Source organism: Ovis canadensis, chromosome 12 (genome assembly GCF_042477335.2).
Source record: "Ovis canadensis isolate MfBH-ARS-UI-01 breed Bighorn chromosome 12, ARS-UI_OviCan_v2, whole genome shotgun sequence".
NCBI lineage: Eukaryota > Metazoa > Chordata > Mammalia > Artiodactyla > Bovidae > Ovis > Ovis canadensis.
Genome location: NC_091256.1, coordinates 49,073,509 through 49,090,070, shown reverse-complemented (window position 1 = coordinate 49,090,070; position 16,562 = coordinate 49,073,509). Strand labels below are relative to the sequence as shown.

General features: G+C 38.8%; 1 protein-coding gene across 1 annotated transcript in view; it reads right to left on the bottom strand.

The window, feature by feature from the left end:
- The window catches only part of MROH9 (maestro heat like repeat family member 9), a 94,808-nt gene that overhangs the window by 41,122 nt on the left and 37,124 nt on the right, over positions 1-16,562 (bottom strand). The window contains exons 9-11 of the mRNA XM_069545094.1: positions 15,454-15,458; positions 13,536-13,658; positions 9,259-9,408 (exon numbers count right to left, since the gene is read on the bottom strand). Of these exons, the coding sequence (XP_069401195.1) occupies positions 9,259-9,408; positions 13,536-13,658; positions 15,454-15,458 (278 nt within the window). The remainder of the gene's footprint in view (positions 1-9,258; positions 9,409-13,535; positions 13,659-15,453; positions 15,459-16,562) is intronic.

The following is a 16,562-nucleotide window of genomic DNA, read 5'->3' as shown; positions in this document are numbered from 1 at the left end:
TCTTGTTACTTATCTTAGAGGGCATGCTTTCAGCTTTTCACCATTGAGTATTATGTTAGATGTGGGTTTGTCATATATGGTCTTTATTATGTTGAGGTATATTCCCTTTGTGCCACTCTCTGAAGAGTTTGTGTTTTTTTTTATCATAAATGAATGTTGAATTTTATCAAAAGATTTTTCTGCATCTGTTGTAATGATCACATGGATTTGTTCTTCAATTTTTAATGTGTTATATCACATTATGATTGATTTGCAGATTTTGTAATATCCTTGCATCTGTGGGATAAGTCCCAGTTGACCACGGTATATGATCCTTTTAGTGTACTTTTGGATTTGGTTTGCTAACATTTTGTTGAGGATCTTTACATCTACGATCATCAGTGATATTGGTGTGTAATTTTCTTTTCTGTGGTATTTTTGTCTGGTTTTGGTATCAGGGTGATGATGGCATCATAGAATTAGTTCTAAAGTATTCCTTCCTCTGCAACTTTTTGGGAACAGTTTTAGTAGTATGGATGTTTAGTATAGATGTTAGTAGTATAGATGTTTAGTATAGTATAGTTGTTTTCTCTGAATATTTGGTAGAACTTGCCAGTGAAGCTACCCATTCTGGAACTTTTGCTTTTTGGAAGTTTTAAAACCACAGTTTAAATTTCAGAACTTGTTATTAGTCTGTTCATATTTTCTGTTTCTTCCTGGTTCAGTCTTGAGGGATTGTACCTTTCTGAAAGTCTGTCCATTTCTTCCATATTGTCCATTTTTGGATGTATGGTTGCTTCTGGTAGTAATATGATCCTTTGTACTTCTGTTGTGTCCATTGTAACTTTTCCATTTTCATTTCTAGTTTTATTGATTTGGATCCTCTCCCTTTTTTTTTTTCTTTATGAGTCTGGCTAAAGCTTTATCAGTTTTTAAAATATTTTCAAAGAAACATCTTTTATTTTTATTGATCTTTTCTTTCCTTGGTCTATATTTCATTTATTTCTGCTCTGATCTTTATGATTTCTTTTCTCCTACTAATTCTGAATTTTTGTTGTTGTTGTTGTTCTTTCTCTAGTTGTTTTAGGTGTAAGTTAGGCTGTTTTTCCGAGATTTTTCTTGTTTTTTGATAAGCATATCACTTTAAACTTAGCTCTTAGAACTGCTTTTGCTGCATCCCATAGGTTTTAGATCATTGTTTTAATTTTCATTTGTTTCAAGGTATTCATTTTCTCTTTGACTTCCTTAGTGATCCATTAGTTGTTTAGTTACATATTGTTTAGCTTCCATGTGTTTGTTTGTGCTTTTTAGTTTTTCCCTTATAGTTGATTTCTAATCACATAGTGTTGCAATTGGAAAAGATGTTTGATATGATTCAATTTTATAAATTTAATGAGGCTTCCTTTGTGGCCCAGATCTATCCTGGAGACTGTTCTATGTGCTCTTGAAAAGAATGTGTATTCGGCTGCTTTCAGATGGAATGCTCCATCTAAATATCAATTCAGTCTATCTAGTCTAATGTGTCACCTGTATTTCCTTATTGATTTTTTTGGATAGATGATCTGTCTGGACTCAGAGGGAGAGGGAGAGGGTGGGATGATTTGGGAGAATGGCATTCTAACATGTATACTATCATGTAAGAATTGAATCGCCAGTCTATGACTGACGCAGGATACAGCATGCTTGGGGCTGGTGCATGGGGATGACCCAGAGAGATGTTATGGGGAGGGAGGTGGGAGGGGGGTTCATGTTTGGGAACGCATGTAAGAATTAAAGATTTTAAAATTTAAAAAATAAAAAACTAAAAAAAAAAAAGTGGGATGTTAAATTTTCCCACTATGACTGTATTACTGTTATTTTCTTCTTTTGTGTTAAATAATGTTTGTCTGATGTATTGAGGTGCTCTTATGATGGAGGGACATAGAAATTTACAATTGTTATTTCTATTCCTTGGATTGATCGCTTAATCATTATGTAGTGTCCTTTTTTGTCTCAGATAACAGGCTTTAAAGTCTATTTTGTCTGATAAGTATTACTACTTCAGCTCTCTTTTGACTTTTATTTGCATGGAATATCTTTTTCCATCACCTCACTTTTGTCTGTATATGTCTCTAGATCTTAAGTAGATCTTTTGTAGGCTGCATATATATGGGTCCTGCTTTTGTATCCATTCAGCCAATCTATGTCTTTGGTTGGAGCATTTATTCCATTTATATTTAGGTAATTATCAATATATGGGTTCTTACTGCCATTTTGTTAATAGTTTTGGATTGTTTTTGGTAGATATTTTCCTCCCTTTCTTCTTTTGTGGTTTGATGACTATCTTTAGTGTTGTGTGTGGATACCTTTTTTGTGTGTATAACCATTACAAATTTTTGATTTGCGGTACCATGACATTTGGGATCAGTTCAGTTCAGTCGCTCAGTTGTGTCTGACTCTTTGCGACCCCATGAATTGCAGCACGCCAGGCCTCCCTGTCTATCACCAACGCCCAGAGTTCACTCAAACTCATGTCCATTGAGTGGGTGATGCCATCCAGCCATCTCATCCTCTGTCGTCTCCTTCTCCTCCTGCCCCCAATCCCTCCCAGCATCAGAGTCTTTTCCAATGAGTCAACTCTTCGCATGAGGTGGCCAAAGTACTGCAGTTTCAGCTTTAGCATCATTCCTTCCAAAGAACACCCAGGACTGATCTCCTTTAGGATGGACTGGTTGGATCTCCTTGTAGTCCAAGGGACTCTCAAGAGTCTTCTCCAACACCACAGTTCAAAAGCATCAATTCTTTGGTGCTTAGCTTTCTTCACAGTCCAACTCTCACATTCATACATGACTACTGGAAAAACCATAGCCTTGACTAGATGGACCTTTGTCAGCAAAGTAATGTCTCTGCTTTTTAATATGCTTTCTAGTTTGGTCATAACTTTCCTTCCAAGGAGTAAGTGTCTTTTAATTTCATGGCTGCTATCACTATCTGCAGTGATTTTGGAGCCCCCCAAAATAAAGTCTGACACTGTTTCCACTGTTTCCCCATCTATTTCCCATGAAGTGATGGGACCAGATGCCATGATCTTACTTTTCTGACTGTTCAGCTTTTAGCCAACTTTTTCACTCTCCTCTTTCACTTTCATCAAGAGGCTTTTTAGCTCCTCTTCACTTTCTGCCATAAGGGTGGTGTCATTTGCATATCTGAGGTTACTGATATTTCTCCCGACAATCTTAATTCCAGCTTATGCTTCCTCCAGCCAAGTGTTTCTCATGATGTACTCTGCATATAAGTTAAACAAGCAGGGTGACAATATACAGTCTTGACGTACTCCTTTTCCTATTTGGAACCAGTCTGTTGTTCCATGTCCAGTTCTAACTGTTGCTTCCTCACCTGCATATAGGTTTCTCAAGAGGCAGGTCAGGTGCTCTGTATTCCCATCTCTTTCAGAATTTTCCACAGTTTATTATGATCCACACAGTCAAAGGCTTTGGCATAGTCAATAAAGCGGAAGTAGGTGTTTTTCTGGAACTCTCTTGCTTTTTCCATGATCCAGGGGATGTTGGCAATTTGATCTCTGGTTCCTCTGCCTTTTCTAAACCCAGCTTGAACATCTGGAATTTCACGGTTCATGCATTGCTGAAGCCTGGCTTGGAGAATTTTGAGCATTACGTTACTAGTGTGTGAGATGAGTGCAATTGTGTGGTAGTTTGCACATTCTTTGGCATTTCCTTTCTTTGGGATTGGAATGAAAATGGACCTTTTCCAGTCTTGTGGCCACTGCTGAGTTTTCCAAATTTGCTGACATATTGAGGGCAGCACTTTCACAGCATAATCTTTCAGGATTTGAAACAGCTCAACTGGAATTTCGTCACCTCCACTAGGATAGCAGTCTATATATATGTGCATGATTATTTTAAATTCCTGATCTCTTAATTTCAAATGCATTTTTAATATCCTGCATTTGTACTCTTCTTCTCTCATGATTACTGATTTTGATATCATTGTTGTCTGTGGATAATTTCCTACAGTAACTGTTTCCCTTTACTGGTGAGCTACCACTTTCATAATTTTTTGGTTTCTACTTGTAGTCTCTTATTTTCCACTTTGAGAAGTTTCTTTAGCATTGATTGTAAAGCTGGTTTGGTAATGCTGAATTCTCATAGCTTTTGCTAGTATATAAAGCTTTTGATTTATCTATCAAATCTGAATGAGATCATTTCTGTTTTATCACTTTAAATATATTATGCCACTCCCTCTTGGTCTGCAGTTTCTGCTAACAAATCAATTGATAACTATTTGGGAATTTCTTTGTTATGTTATTTGTTGCTTTTAATGTTTTCTCTGTCTTTAATTTTTGTCAGTTTGATTACAGTGTGTCTCTGCGTGTTCTTGCTTGGGTTAGTCCTGTATGGGATTCTCTGTGCTTCTTGAACTTAGGTGATTGTTTCCTTTCCTGTGTCAGGGACATTTTCACCAGTTATCTCTTCAAATATTTTCTCAGCTTCTTTCTCTCCGTGTTCTACTTCTGGGACATCTATAATGTGAATGTTGGTGTATTTGACCCAGTTGTCTCTTAAACTGTTCTCACTCCTTTTCATTCTATTTTCTTTATTCTGTTCTGCAGCAGTCATTTCCAATATTCTGTCTTCCAACACTCTGTCTTCCAACTCACTGATTCATTCTTCTCCCTCACATATTCCACCGTTAATTCCTTTGAGTGTATTTTTCATTTCACTTATTGTATTCTTGAAACCCAAGTTATACACACACACACACACACACACACACACGCACATGAAGTGAAGTGAAATTCACTCAGTTGTGTCCAACTCTTTGCAACCCCATGGACTGTGGCCCACCAGGCTCCTTTGTCCATGGAATTATCCAGGCAAGAATACTGCAGTGGGTAACCTTTCCTTTTTCCAGGGGATCTTCCTAACCCAGGGATTGAAATCAGGTTTCCCACATTGCAGGTGGTTTATTTACTATTTGAGCCACCAGGGAAGCCCAAAGAAATTGGGCTTTGAAGAGACTGAAAGTGCTCAAGAAATTGAGCACTGAAGAATTGATGCTTTTGAACTGTGTTGTTGGAGAAGACTATTGAGAGTCCCTTGGATTGCTAGGAGATCAAACCAGTCAATCCTAAAGGAAATCAGTCCTGAATATTCATTGGAAGGACTGATGCTGAAACTGGAGCTCCAATAGTTTGGCTACCTGATATGGAGAACTGACTCATTAGAAAAATCCTGATGCTGGGCAAGATTGAAGGCAGGAGGAGAAGGGGATGACAGAGGATGAGTTGGTTGGATGGCATTACCGACTTGATGGACATGTGTTTGAACATGCTCTGGGAGTTGGTGATGGACAGGGAAGCCTGGCGTGCTGCAGTCCATGGGGTTGCAAAGAGTTGGACACAACTGAGTGACTGAACCGAACTAAACTGATTGTATTCTTGATAAAAAAAACTTGTAACTTCTTGCTCTGTGAATCCATTCTTTTCCCAAGTTCTTGAATCATCTTTGTGTTCATTACTCTGAACTCCTTTCTTGGATAGATTGCTTTTTACCACTTCATTTCACTTAGTTGTCCTTCTGAAGTTTTATCTTGTTCCTTTGTCTGGAACATTTCTTTGCCATCTCTTCTTTGGCCTTTTTTCTAAATTTCTATTTGTATTTTTATGCATGTAGTAGGTTAGTTATATTTCTTGACCTTGGAGAAGTGGCCCTATGTATCACAGCAGTACCTTTTCCTCTTATTACCCATTGGCCAGGAACTAACTGGCCCCAGGGTAGTTTCTGACCTGTGTTTGCACACTCAGTTCTGCAGGCTGTGGAATTATGATTTTCTTACTCTAGTGTCTGCCCCCTGGTGGGGGAGGCTGGATTAGAGAGGCTTGTGCTGGCTTCCTGGTGGGAGGAGTAGGTGCCTGCCCTCTGGTGGGTAGAAATGCGTCATAGTTCTCTTGCAGACAGGGACATGTCAAGGGGTGTATCTGTTGGTGGCTGCGGGCTCAGGAAGTCTTTAGGCAGCCTGTCTGCTGGTGGGTGTGGCTGTGTTCCCACTCTGTTGTTTGACCTGAAGAGCCCCAGCACTGAAGCCTACAGGCTGTTGCATGGGGCCAGGTCTTGGTGCCAAAGACCCAAACAAGATATTTTACTCATGTAGATGAACACTCCCCAGTATGTCTACCACCAGCTTTTATGACCCCAGAGAGAGCCAAAGCTTCTCCTTGCCTTCTCAGGAAACCCTCCCAGACCAGCAGGTAGTTCTGGCCCAGGATCCTGTTACACACAAGAACTTGTGTGTGCCTTCCGAGAGTGATGTCTCTGTTTCTGTTAGTCTTGCAGACCTCCTGCAGTCAAGCCTTACTGATCTTCAAAGCCAAATACTCTGAAGATTCCTTCTCCTAATGCTGGTCCCCTAAGCTGGGGAGCCTGGCGTGAGACTCAGAGCCCTCACTTCTGGGAGAACTTCTGTGACGTTATTATTTTCCGGTTTGTGGGTTACCCGCCTGAGTGGTATGGGATTTGATTATATGACTATTGTGCCCCTCCTACTGCTTCTTGTGGTTTCTTCTTTGTGTCTTTGATGTAGAATATTTTTTTTTGGTATGGTCCAGTCCTTTTTGCCAATGATGGTTCAGCAGTTAGTTGTGATTTTGGTGCATTTGTGAGAAGAGGCAAACTCAGGTCCTTCTACTCCACCATCTTGTCTCCAACCCCTCTTCACTTTTAAATGAGAGTTTTAGCTGGACCTAAATTCTTCTTAAACCAAGGGTTGTATATTCAACATCAAGCTTAATCTACCCAGAGTACCTTGCTTCTTATTTCAAAAATGCTTCTCAGAAGTTATAAGCTGAAAAGTTGGTTGATGTAAATTTACATTCCATTGCAGTTTCCTTATGTACAATTGAATTATCTGTGTATAACCCTTTACTCTGGGGCTACCCTGGTAGCTCAGCAGTGAAGAATCCAGCTGCAATGCAGGAGTCTCAGAAAACACAGGTTCGATTCTGGGATTGGGAAGATCCTCTGGAGGAGGGCATGGCAACCCATTGCAGTATAATTGCCTGGAGAATCCCATGGACAGAGGAGCCCAGCAGGCTACAGTCCATAGGATCTTGGAGTTGGAATTGACTGAAGCAACTTAGCATACATTCAACCCTTTACTCTAAACAAGTGTTTACTGTAAAATATTCATCATACCAAGGTGAACATGAGATGGAAGACATAAACCATTGTTCTCCTCTACAGATCTCTTAACTATTAGGTTTGGAGCTTTGTCTTCTCATCCTCCCCCTACTACTATAAATTCAGCATGCCCCTAAAACAAGCCGGCTATGTTACTGTATGTTCAATTGTAGAAAAGACTATTTTCTTCAGTCCTCAAGGAAGGATGTGCTGGATTAGATTAGAAATTGTAAGCCCACAAACTATATTTGAAATCTAGGAGATTTTCAGGAAAATTTTAATGCGATTTTTCCTTATAACTGACTTTAGAACCTAACCCTGTTCAAGACAAGAATCCACTGTATTCAGCAGTTCAATTGTTTGTGAGAGCTGGGGAAATAAGTTGCTAAACCCCAGTTTGTTCATTTTTTCTGCCTAGTTAATGATTTTTGTAGAACAGGCTAGTTTTACACATCTAGTTTTCTATTTGGCTTCTCCTCCTCTCTACAACCTGATATGGCTTTACCTAGATTCCTTCCCTCACTGCATGAGAGGAGAACTTTATTTTGTTAAGGAAATGACTGTTGCCCTCAAGCTTTCCCTTTTGCTCTGCTTGCCTTTTGGAATGCTCCTGACTATATTAGCATGGGAGTTTGTAAGAAGCATTACTTCCTTTTTCTTGCTCTCTGAATTTGTGTGCAAGCACTCAGTTTATCTGTAATCACGTAACACTGCTATGTCAAGAGCGGGGACTGGGAGTTCAGCCCTTGCGTCTGCATCAGAGCTGGTTTAATGGGCATATGACCTATGTATCTGCATAAGGTTCCATATGCCGAAGGTCCATCAGTTTGTTAAACTTCCGCTGTCACTATATTGAATTTTTAATCAGTTTTCCCTTTAGCTTGTGTTTTTTAATAAAGTCCCAAAGGACAATGGAGCCTGTGTATACATGGAGGAGATAAGAACAATATGTGAGTCAGTGAAAGTCTCTCAGTTGTATGCGACTCTGCAACCCCATGGACTATACAGCTCATGGAATTCTCCAACCCAGAGTACTGGAGTGGGTAGCCGTTCCTTCTCCAGGGAATCTTCCCAACCCAGGGATTGAACCCAGGTCTCCTGTATTGCAGGTGGATTCTTTACCAGCTGAGCCACCAGAGAGGCCCAAGAACGTGAGTCAGTAGCCCCTTTCAGAGGTAGCATTCACAATGCCCTAAGTCCATAGAATTCCAGTGGCTACATTAATGTGTAGGGGTTCAGTGGGAAATCAAAACGGGTATAAGATAAGCATTCATTGATGCTTCAATCAATTAGGCTGAAAATGACAACACAGAGGAAAGAGAAAGATGTGGCAATCCATAAATTGTTTTCCTTCCAATCTTTCCTTATTCATGAGTAAGATTGTGATAGAGAGTGTTAAAGAACATGTGAATGACAAGAAGTTGAATAAAGACAATTAAGTTAGTTTTGTGTAGTGTTTATAACTCTTGTGGTAAGAATAAATTGGATATGCATGCATAAGCTGTGAAATAGGAATTATAGTATTTTGTTAAGTTGTGTGGTCTTTATTTGCATCTATAACTGGCATTGCACAATATAAAGGTGGACTGCAGAATTCATGCTAAAATTTTAGTTGTTTTTTTTTTTAATTAGAAAATAACACCATGATAAATTGAGGAGGGGGAGCTTCATATGTTTGTACATTTAATACTACTTTTTTCTATGTTTTGAATAAGAAGTCCTACATTTTAGTTTGCACTGGGACCCACAAATATGAGGCCAGCCCTACAGCAAACTGAGGGCTCTTAAAACTTTCCTTAATGGTACAGGGTATTTCAATTATAGTTGTACTATTTTATTGTTGTTAATATATTTCTTTAAAATTTGAAGCAAGTATAGCAAAATGTTACAATTTGGTATGATTGGTGGTTGGATGTTCATTACACTAGTTTTGAAACTTTTCTGCATGCTTGAACTATTTCACACAAAAAGCTTCATTTGATTGAAGTGACATAATGAACAATGGCAAGAAATATATATGAAAAGAAGTAGGCATATAAAAAGGCAGAAAAAGCCCATTAGAGAATGTACTCTGCACTCCTCCACTCATTGTGAAATGTCTTACCATGGTGACCTTATGGGCATTACATTCCAGAGTCAATTTCAGTATGGTTGCTGCCTCAGATGCAATTGATTGATCAGGTACAGAGAGTTTCATGAGGAGACTCCACACAAAGTCAGTCAGCAAGGGTGGCAATAAGGTTTTTCCTACACTCTGAAACCAAAAAGAAGAAGCATGATCTCACATCTTACTTATATCAACAAACACAGCTACATGATTTTTTGTGGGTCTTAGGTACCTTTGCTGTTGTCAGCCTCTTCCTCCATTAAACATATTAAAAATTACACTTTACACTGTATTAGTATTAAGATGACTGTCATTCAAACTTAATCATATTTATTTTTCATCATATTTTAAAGCAATTAAAACATTTTCATCTGAATAAGTCAGCTCTGGGGCAAGCCAGAGAGAAATGGGAAACCATGGCATTAAAATTTAGAGCAACTATAAAATATTGATTTAACCCCATTTCAGCTATTCAAATACTAAAAACTATTGTGAAGTTCTTCAGCTTTGGAAATAAGCTTGTTCAGATCCAAAACAAGCATGATTTGTAGAAGATGAAGAAAAGGATAGGATAAGAAAGGAAGGGCCATTGAAGGGTGTGTATTTTTCTCTTTTTCAGAGAAGCATCAAGAAGTGGGAAGAGAAAAAAGGGCACATATGTCTATGATTGAGGCACAACTGCAATTCAAACAATCTCTTTTTAAAGTTAGAGGAACATCCATGGATCATAAAATGAGAACAAAATCACAGTACTATGGATCTCTCAGTTAAGAAAGATGAATGAATGACATTTTCTCCCTTTCTAAATGTATATGTATATATACAAAAGTTCTTTTGTGTGCGTGTGTATGCCATTCTCTGAAATACAGAAAGTATTCAATATTGCCAATAACAGCTTTTTGGCATCCCTGTTAAGGGAATGGAGCATACATCTTTCTGGTCAGTAGGGAAGGACTGAGGTCTAATTGAAAATTGATGACCACCAGGCTCCCTCCTACTGAGCAGACAGGTGAGGTATAGTATTTTTGGAAAGCTACAAAAGAAAGATAAAGGATGGTCACTAAGGCTTAGTGAGGTGAACAGAATATCATAGTTGGCTATACTTTGAGAAAGTCAGATTTGATTATACAAGATGTTGAGTTAAAAAAAATCATTGAAGAGGGGATATTCTTTGGGGATATTTGTTTATTCAACAAAATAGCTTAGTGTCTATTAACAGTTGTGGAAGGAGCAATTCCTAGTGAGACTTAGAGATAGTGTTGGAAGTTTCTGTCATGTGAAGGTAGAATGGAGAAAAACAAACCTGACTCCATATTGGATCCTTTAACTCTAGCCTTTGTGTTCCATAACCTGTGATTGGAAATGCTGGCTTTGCACTTTTATCTCAAATAGTAAAAGAGTGTTACCTATAGCCTGAAATATACATACTAGCCCTTTCTCAACAATGTTCTTCCTCCCAGGCTTGACCTTTAAAGTATAACACATTTCCATTAATATAGAGGTCAAATGTTAAAGAAAATAACAGTTGTCTTTCTGAAGGTTTATAGGAGCATTGTGACCAGACCAACCTGGACAGCTGCAGGAACAAAGGATTCCAGTACCAATAAGTTTCCAACAACCAGCCACATCTCCTCTGTTTTTAATATAAAAGAAGCTTAAATTCTAAGTCTGGTAAGATGGTTCCTTGGGATACTAGTCCATCATCTTCTTGGGTTTTCTGGTTTTCCAAATATGTTGCTATCTCTTATTCCAACACCTTGTCTGTTGATTTATTGGCCTATTGTGTGGTGAGCGGTATGAACTTGGACTCAGTAACAAAGGTATAGATATGACAGTAGAGTACATCAAATGATAGACCTCGTTATAAAACGTGATCTAGCTCTCTTGGCTAAAAACCTTGATGTGTATCCTCCTATTTGCATCCTCTGGACTTTGTTGTTGTAAATAGTTCTGTTGGTTTCCTTACTACAACCTTAGATTCTCTCACCCTCCTGTCCCAATCTACCTCTGAAAGTCCCTACCTCCGGATTTTTTAGCTACTGCTCGTGCACACAGTGCTGTCCTAGGCCTGTTTTGATCTCACAGTTGGGAACTGAGTAATAGAGGTCATGAACACAAGGACCCAGGGCACCCTCCCCAAATCCAGGATTTCTAACTCTTATGGACATTAAAGTCAGATAAGAGGACATTAAGCTGGAAGTGGATATAGTAAGCTTCAAAGACCACTTGAAAGAGACAGACCCTGAGGAGGCTGCTAGTGCTATGCTCACTAGCTAATCATGGGTCTCAGGATTTCAATTCTAGGGCTCTGGAGTTAAGAATGGAGGAATGTAGAAGGACTTTCTAGTAAACCTAGATGGATGCTTAGTTTCTTAATGTAAATAGAAAACTTTATAGTTAACCAGGCTTGTGACTTCTGAGGGGAGGTGGATTATGAGTAATGCTTGAGTTTGGAAAGATGCATCATTTTACAGATGCATGTTTAAGAATATCAATGTGGTCTTTTTTATTCTATTATTTGAGATGTATTGCTTCCATATCTCCACAGCCTCTGACAATTCTATCTGCCTCAATGTGGGAGGGCAAGGCACTGCTTTATGTATGTAGTTTTAGGAGAAAATCCAAGACCTTTTGATTCAAGAAATAAGCTAGCCTGAAGGGCCTCTCCAGCCAGTTTTGCTGAACTATTGATTCCTGTGTAGCTAGAAGAGCATCAGTTGGACAGTATGATTCAGGCACCTGTGCCAGATGACCTTGCGAGCATGTGAATAAGCATATATACTTTGAAGAAGATGAAGGACTGTATAGAGATGTAGACTCTCATGATTTTCCCTAAGGTTGGGTCAATGTAGGAATTACTTACTTAGTGCTAAGGTTTATCACTTAAACTTAAGAAATTTTTAAATTTTAATAGGTTTTTAAAATATATACCAAATTATTTTGATGTTTGCTAAGTAAATTATAATAGCATTGTAAATCCTTTTAATTTCTGACTTCACTAATTTTTCTAGAAAACCAGAAGTTTTCCATCTTTAGTAACTTATTAGCCAAACAAAAAGAAGCATAACAACTAGGAAACACTTACCTCATTTTGCTTTCTATAAGAATTATCTAGTAAATAATGTAAATTGCTATGTTCTGGAATAATAGGCATGATTCTTATTAACAGATGAAGATCAAGAAGTCAAATACTCTATCATTTACTCTTTGCTTTACTGAATTTAATTTAAATAAAAGAGAAAAAATCTATTAATATAAATTTTGTTGAAATAAGTTGCCACTCTAACAAACACATGAAAAGATGCTCAACATCACTCATTATCAGAGAAATGGAAATCAAAATCACAATGAGGTGCCATTTTACACTAGTCAGAATGGCTGCAATCCAAAAGTCTACAAGCAATAAATGCTGGAGAGGGTGTGGAGAAAGGGGAACTCTCTTACACTGTTGGTGGGAATGCAAACTAGTACAGCCACTATGGAGAACAGTGTGGAGATTCCTTAAAAAACTGGAAATAGAACTGCCTTATGACCCAGCAATCCCACTGCTGGGTATACACACCGAGGAAACCAGATTTGAAAGAGACACATGTATTCCAGTGTTCATTGCAACACTGTTTATAATAGCCAGGACATGGAAGCAACCTAGATGTCCATCAGCAGATGAATGGATAAGAAAGCTATGTACATATACACAATGGAGTATTACTCAGCCATTAAAAATAATACATTTGAATCAGTGCTAATGAGGTGGATGAAACTGGAGCCCATTATACAGAGTGAAGTAAGCCAGAAAGAAAAACATCAATACAGTATATTAATGCATATATATGGAATTTAGAAAGATGGAAATGATAACCCTGTATGCGAGACAGCAAAAGAGACACAGATGTATAGAACAGTCTTTTGGATTCTGTGGGAGAGGGAGAGGGTGGGATGATTTGGGTGAATGGCATTGAAACATGCATAATATCCTATATGAAATGAATCACCAGTCCAGGTTCGATGCATGATACAGGATGCTTGGGGCTGGTGCACTGGGATGACCCAGAGGGATGGTACGGGGAGGGAGGAGGGAGGGGCATTCAGGATGGGGAACACGTGTATACCTGTGGTGGATTCATGTTGATATATGGCAAAACCAACACAATATTGTAAAGTAATTAACCTCCAATTAAAATAAATAAATTTATATTAAAAAAAGAAATAAGTTGCCACTAAAAGTAATTTACACGTGAAACAAAAGCTACAGGAAAAAGTGGGGGCTAAGTTACCTGAGCGATTTTACTTTTGTCTTTTTGTAAATTCCTGGGTAGAAATTCTGTACCAGAGGAAGAAGGCTGCATACCATGATTTTCAGGCTTATAATACTTTTTATTTTTACTTTTTGCAGTACCCTCTGTATCAAGGAAGAAAGTTTAAGATTTTCATTTGATCACTGGTTCCTTCTATAACATTACTATTTCTAGTTTCCTCTTCCTGCCCAATTCTGGGAATGTAAAGTTTTCTGAATGTTTAACTCTCTGCTGAAAGTTTAGTCACATAAAATACTAATATTATGACTACATTGGCCCAGAATTTATAAAGTGTTAAGAGAAGCCTCTGTGGAGGACATATATAATTTTAATAGGTTGACCAAGTATCAAGTACATTTCGGCCATCAAATCCATAGTTCAGTGCAATGGAAGAGCTATTGCTAAGTTGGAAAGTCTATTGGTAAAAGAGCAGACTTGGAGGCATTTTGCAAAGAACTGAGGGAGTGGTATAGAGAAAGAGAAAAGCTCTCAAATAAGCTTCAGGTGCAGATGTCTTTAGTTCTAGAGAAGGTAGATTTTAACTGAATTTTTATTTGCTAACAGCTTTATAGAGATATAGTCAATGTACAACATATTTAAAGTGCATAATTTGGTAAGTTATTAAAGGGAAAAGCTACCCACTCCAATATTCTGGCCTAGATAATTTCATGGACTACAGTTCATGCAGTTGCAAAGAGTCTGAGTGTATTTCAGAAAGGACATGACTGAGCGACTTTCACAAATGACAAAGATATATATATATGTTCAGTTCAGTTCAGTTCAGTCGCTCAGTCATGTCCAACTCTGCGACCCCATGAATCACAACACGCCAGGCCTCCCTGTCCATCACCAGCTCCCAGAGTTCACTCAAACTCACGTGCATTGAGTCTGTGATGCCATCCATCCATCTCATCCTCTGTCGTCCCCGTCTCCTCCTGCCTCCAATCCTTCCCAGCATCAGTCTTTTCTAATGAGTCAACTCTTTGCATGAGGTAGCCAAAGTATTGGAGTTTCAGCCTCAGCATCAGTCCTTCCCATGAATACCCAGGACTGGTCTCCTTTAGGATGGACTGGTTATATATATGCATATGTCCATAAAAGTATTACTGCAATAAAAAAAGATTTATTCCCTCCAGAAGTTTCCTCCTGTCCTTTCATAATTGCTCAAACCTGCTACTGGATACACACTATAGCACTTCCTGATTCAAAGATACATACAGATCTGCATTCTTGCATTTGTATTTTCTAATTTCAAATAAGTGGAGCAGTTCAGTATGTGCTGCTCTTCTGTTGCTTGGCATCTTTCATTCAGCAAAATTATTTGCAATTCATTCACATTATTGTATTTGTCAATAGTTGATTGATTTCTCTGTGATGACTACTACCCCACTGTACGTATATACCATCATCTGTGTATTCATTGGCGTCTTGGTGGACATTTGGTTGTTTCCAGTTTGGGGCTATTAAAAAGACAAGATCCTGTCAACATTCATGTACAAGTCTTTGAGTGGATATTTACTTTCATTTCTTTTAGGAATGACTGAGGAATGACTGGATCATATGATAGATGTGTGTTTGACTTTTTAGGATACTGCCAAATTATTTTCCAAAGTTGTATCATTTCACATTCCCTCTGACACTCTATGGTGGCTCAGATGGTAAAGAATCTCTGGCCGGTAAGGCAGGAGACCTAGGTTCGATTCTTGGGTCAGGAAGATCCCCTGGAGAAGGGAATGGCTACCCACTCCAGTATACTTGCCTGGAGAATTTCATGGACAGAGGAGCCTGGCTTACAGTCTGTGGGACTGCAAAGAGTCAGACACAACTGAGCAAGTAACGCAGACAGGCTGAATGGCACTAAAGTAATTCAGGGATAATTTTTTCCTCCTGATGAGACCAAATCTCTTTGAGTAATCTGCTTTATTACTTGTGAATTATGAAGTTTCAAACTCTAGCTTATAGGCATGGGCACCATTGCCAGTCTTTTGGAATTCAGTGCGTTTACCTCTTTAACCATTTTGGGTATTACCCCTCACCCCACAAACAGCAGGTAGTTTTCTTACATAGCTAATAGTTAAATGGACTCTCTGCAGATCTCTGGAGCACTCCTTTCTGGTACTCTGCCATGTGAACTCTAGATATCTTGATCCTTCTGGATTCCCAATTCTGTCTTTTCAACTTGGGACCCTTGGGTTGCTCATTTCTGGGCTGCAGCCTAGAAACTTACTCTAGGTTGTAAACTCAATCAATTGCAGACTCTGCTTTATTTATTCATCTGTTCTCTTCTCTCAGGAATCATTGTGCTTTGTTATCTGTTGTCTTTAAACAGTTTATTATGGGAGGGCAAATCTGTTCTCTGTTTAAGTACTTCGAAATAGTTTGATATCATAAGGTCTTGCCCTCAAGCTTTGTTAGGTAGACCGGAACAGCTTTTATTTACATCTTTTTCCCCATCGTTGAAGCAAGAATTCTATTTGACGCTGCATTAGAGACAAAAAGAATGCCTCTTTTTAAGAGTCCCATATAGTTTTTCCAGTGGTCATGTATGGATGTGAGTGTTGGACTGTAAAGAAAGCTGAGTGCTGAAGAATTGATGCTTTTGAACTGTGGTGTTGGAGAAGACTCTTGAGAGTCTGACCTTGGACTGCAAGGAGATCCAACCAGTCCATCCTAAAGGAAATCAATCCAGAATATTCATTGGAAGGCCTGATGCTGAAGCTGAAGTTCCAATACTTTGGCCACCTGAGGTGAAGAACTGACTCATTGGAAAAGACCCTGATGCTGGGAAAGATTGAAGGCAGGAGGAGAAGGGGACGACAGAGGATGAGGTGGCTGGATGGCATCACCAACTCAATGGACATGGGTTTGGAACTCTGGGAGTTGGTGATGGACAGGGAGGCCTGTGTGCTGTGGTTCATGGGGTCTCAAAGAGTCGGATACAACTGAGCGACTGAACTGAACTGAACTGAACTGATCGGTAATTTTTCTTCTCTTTCTTCCCTGCCT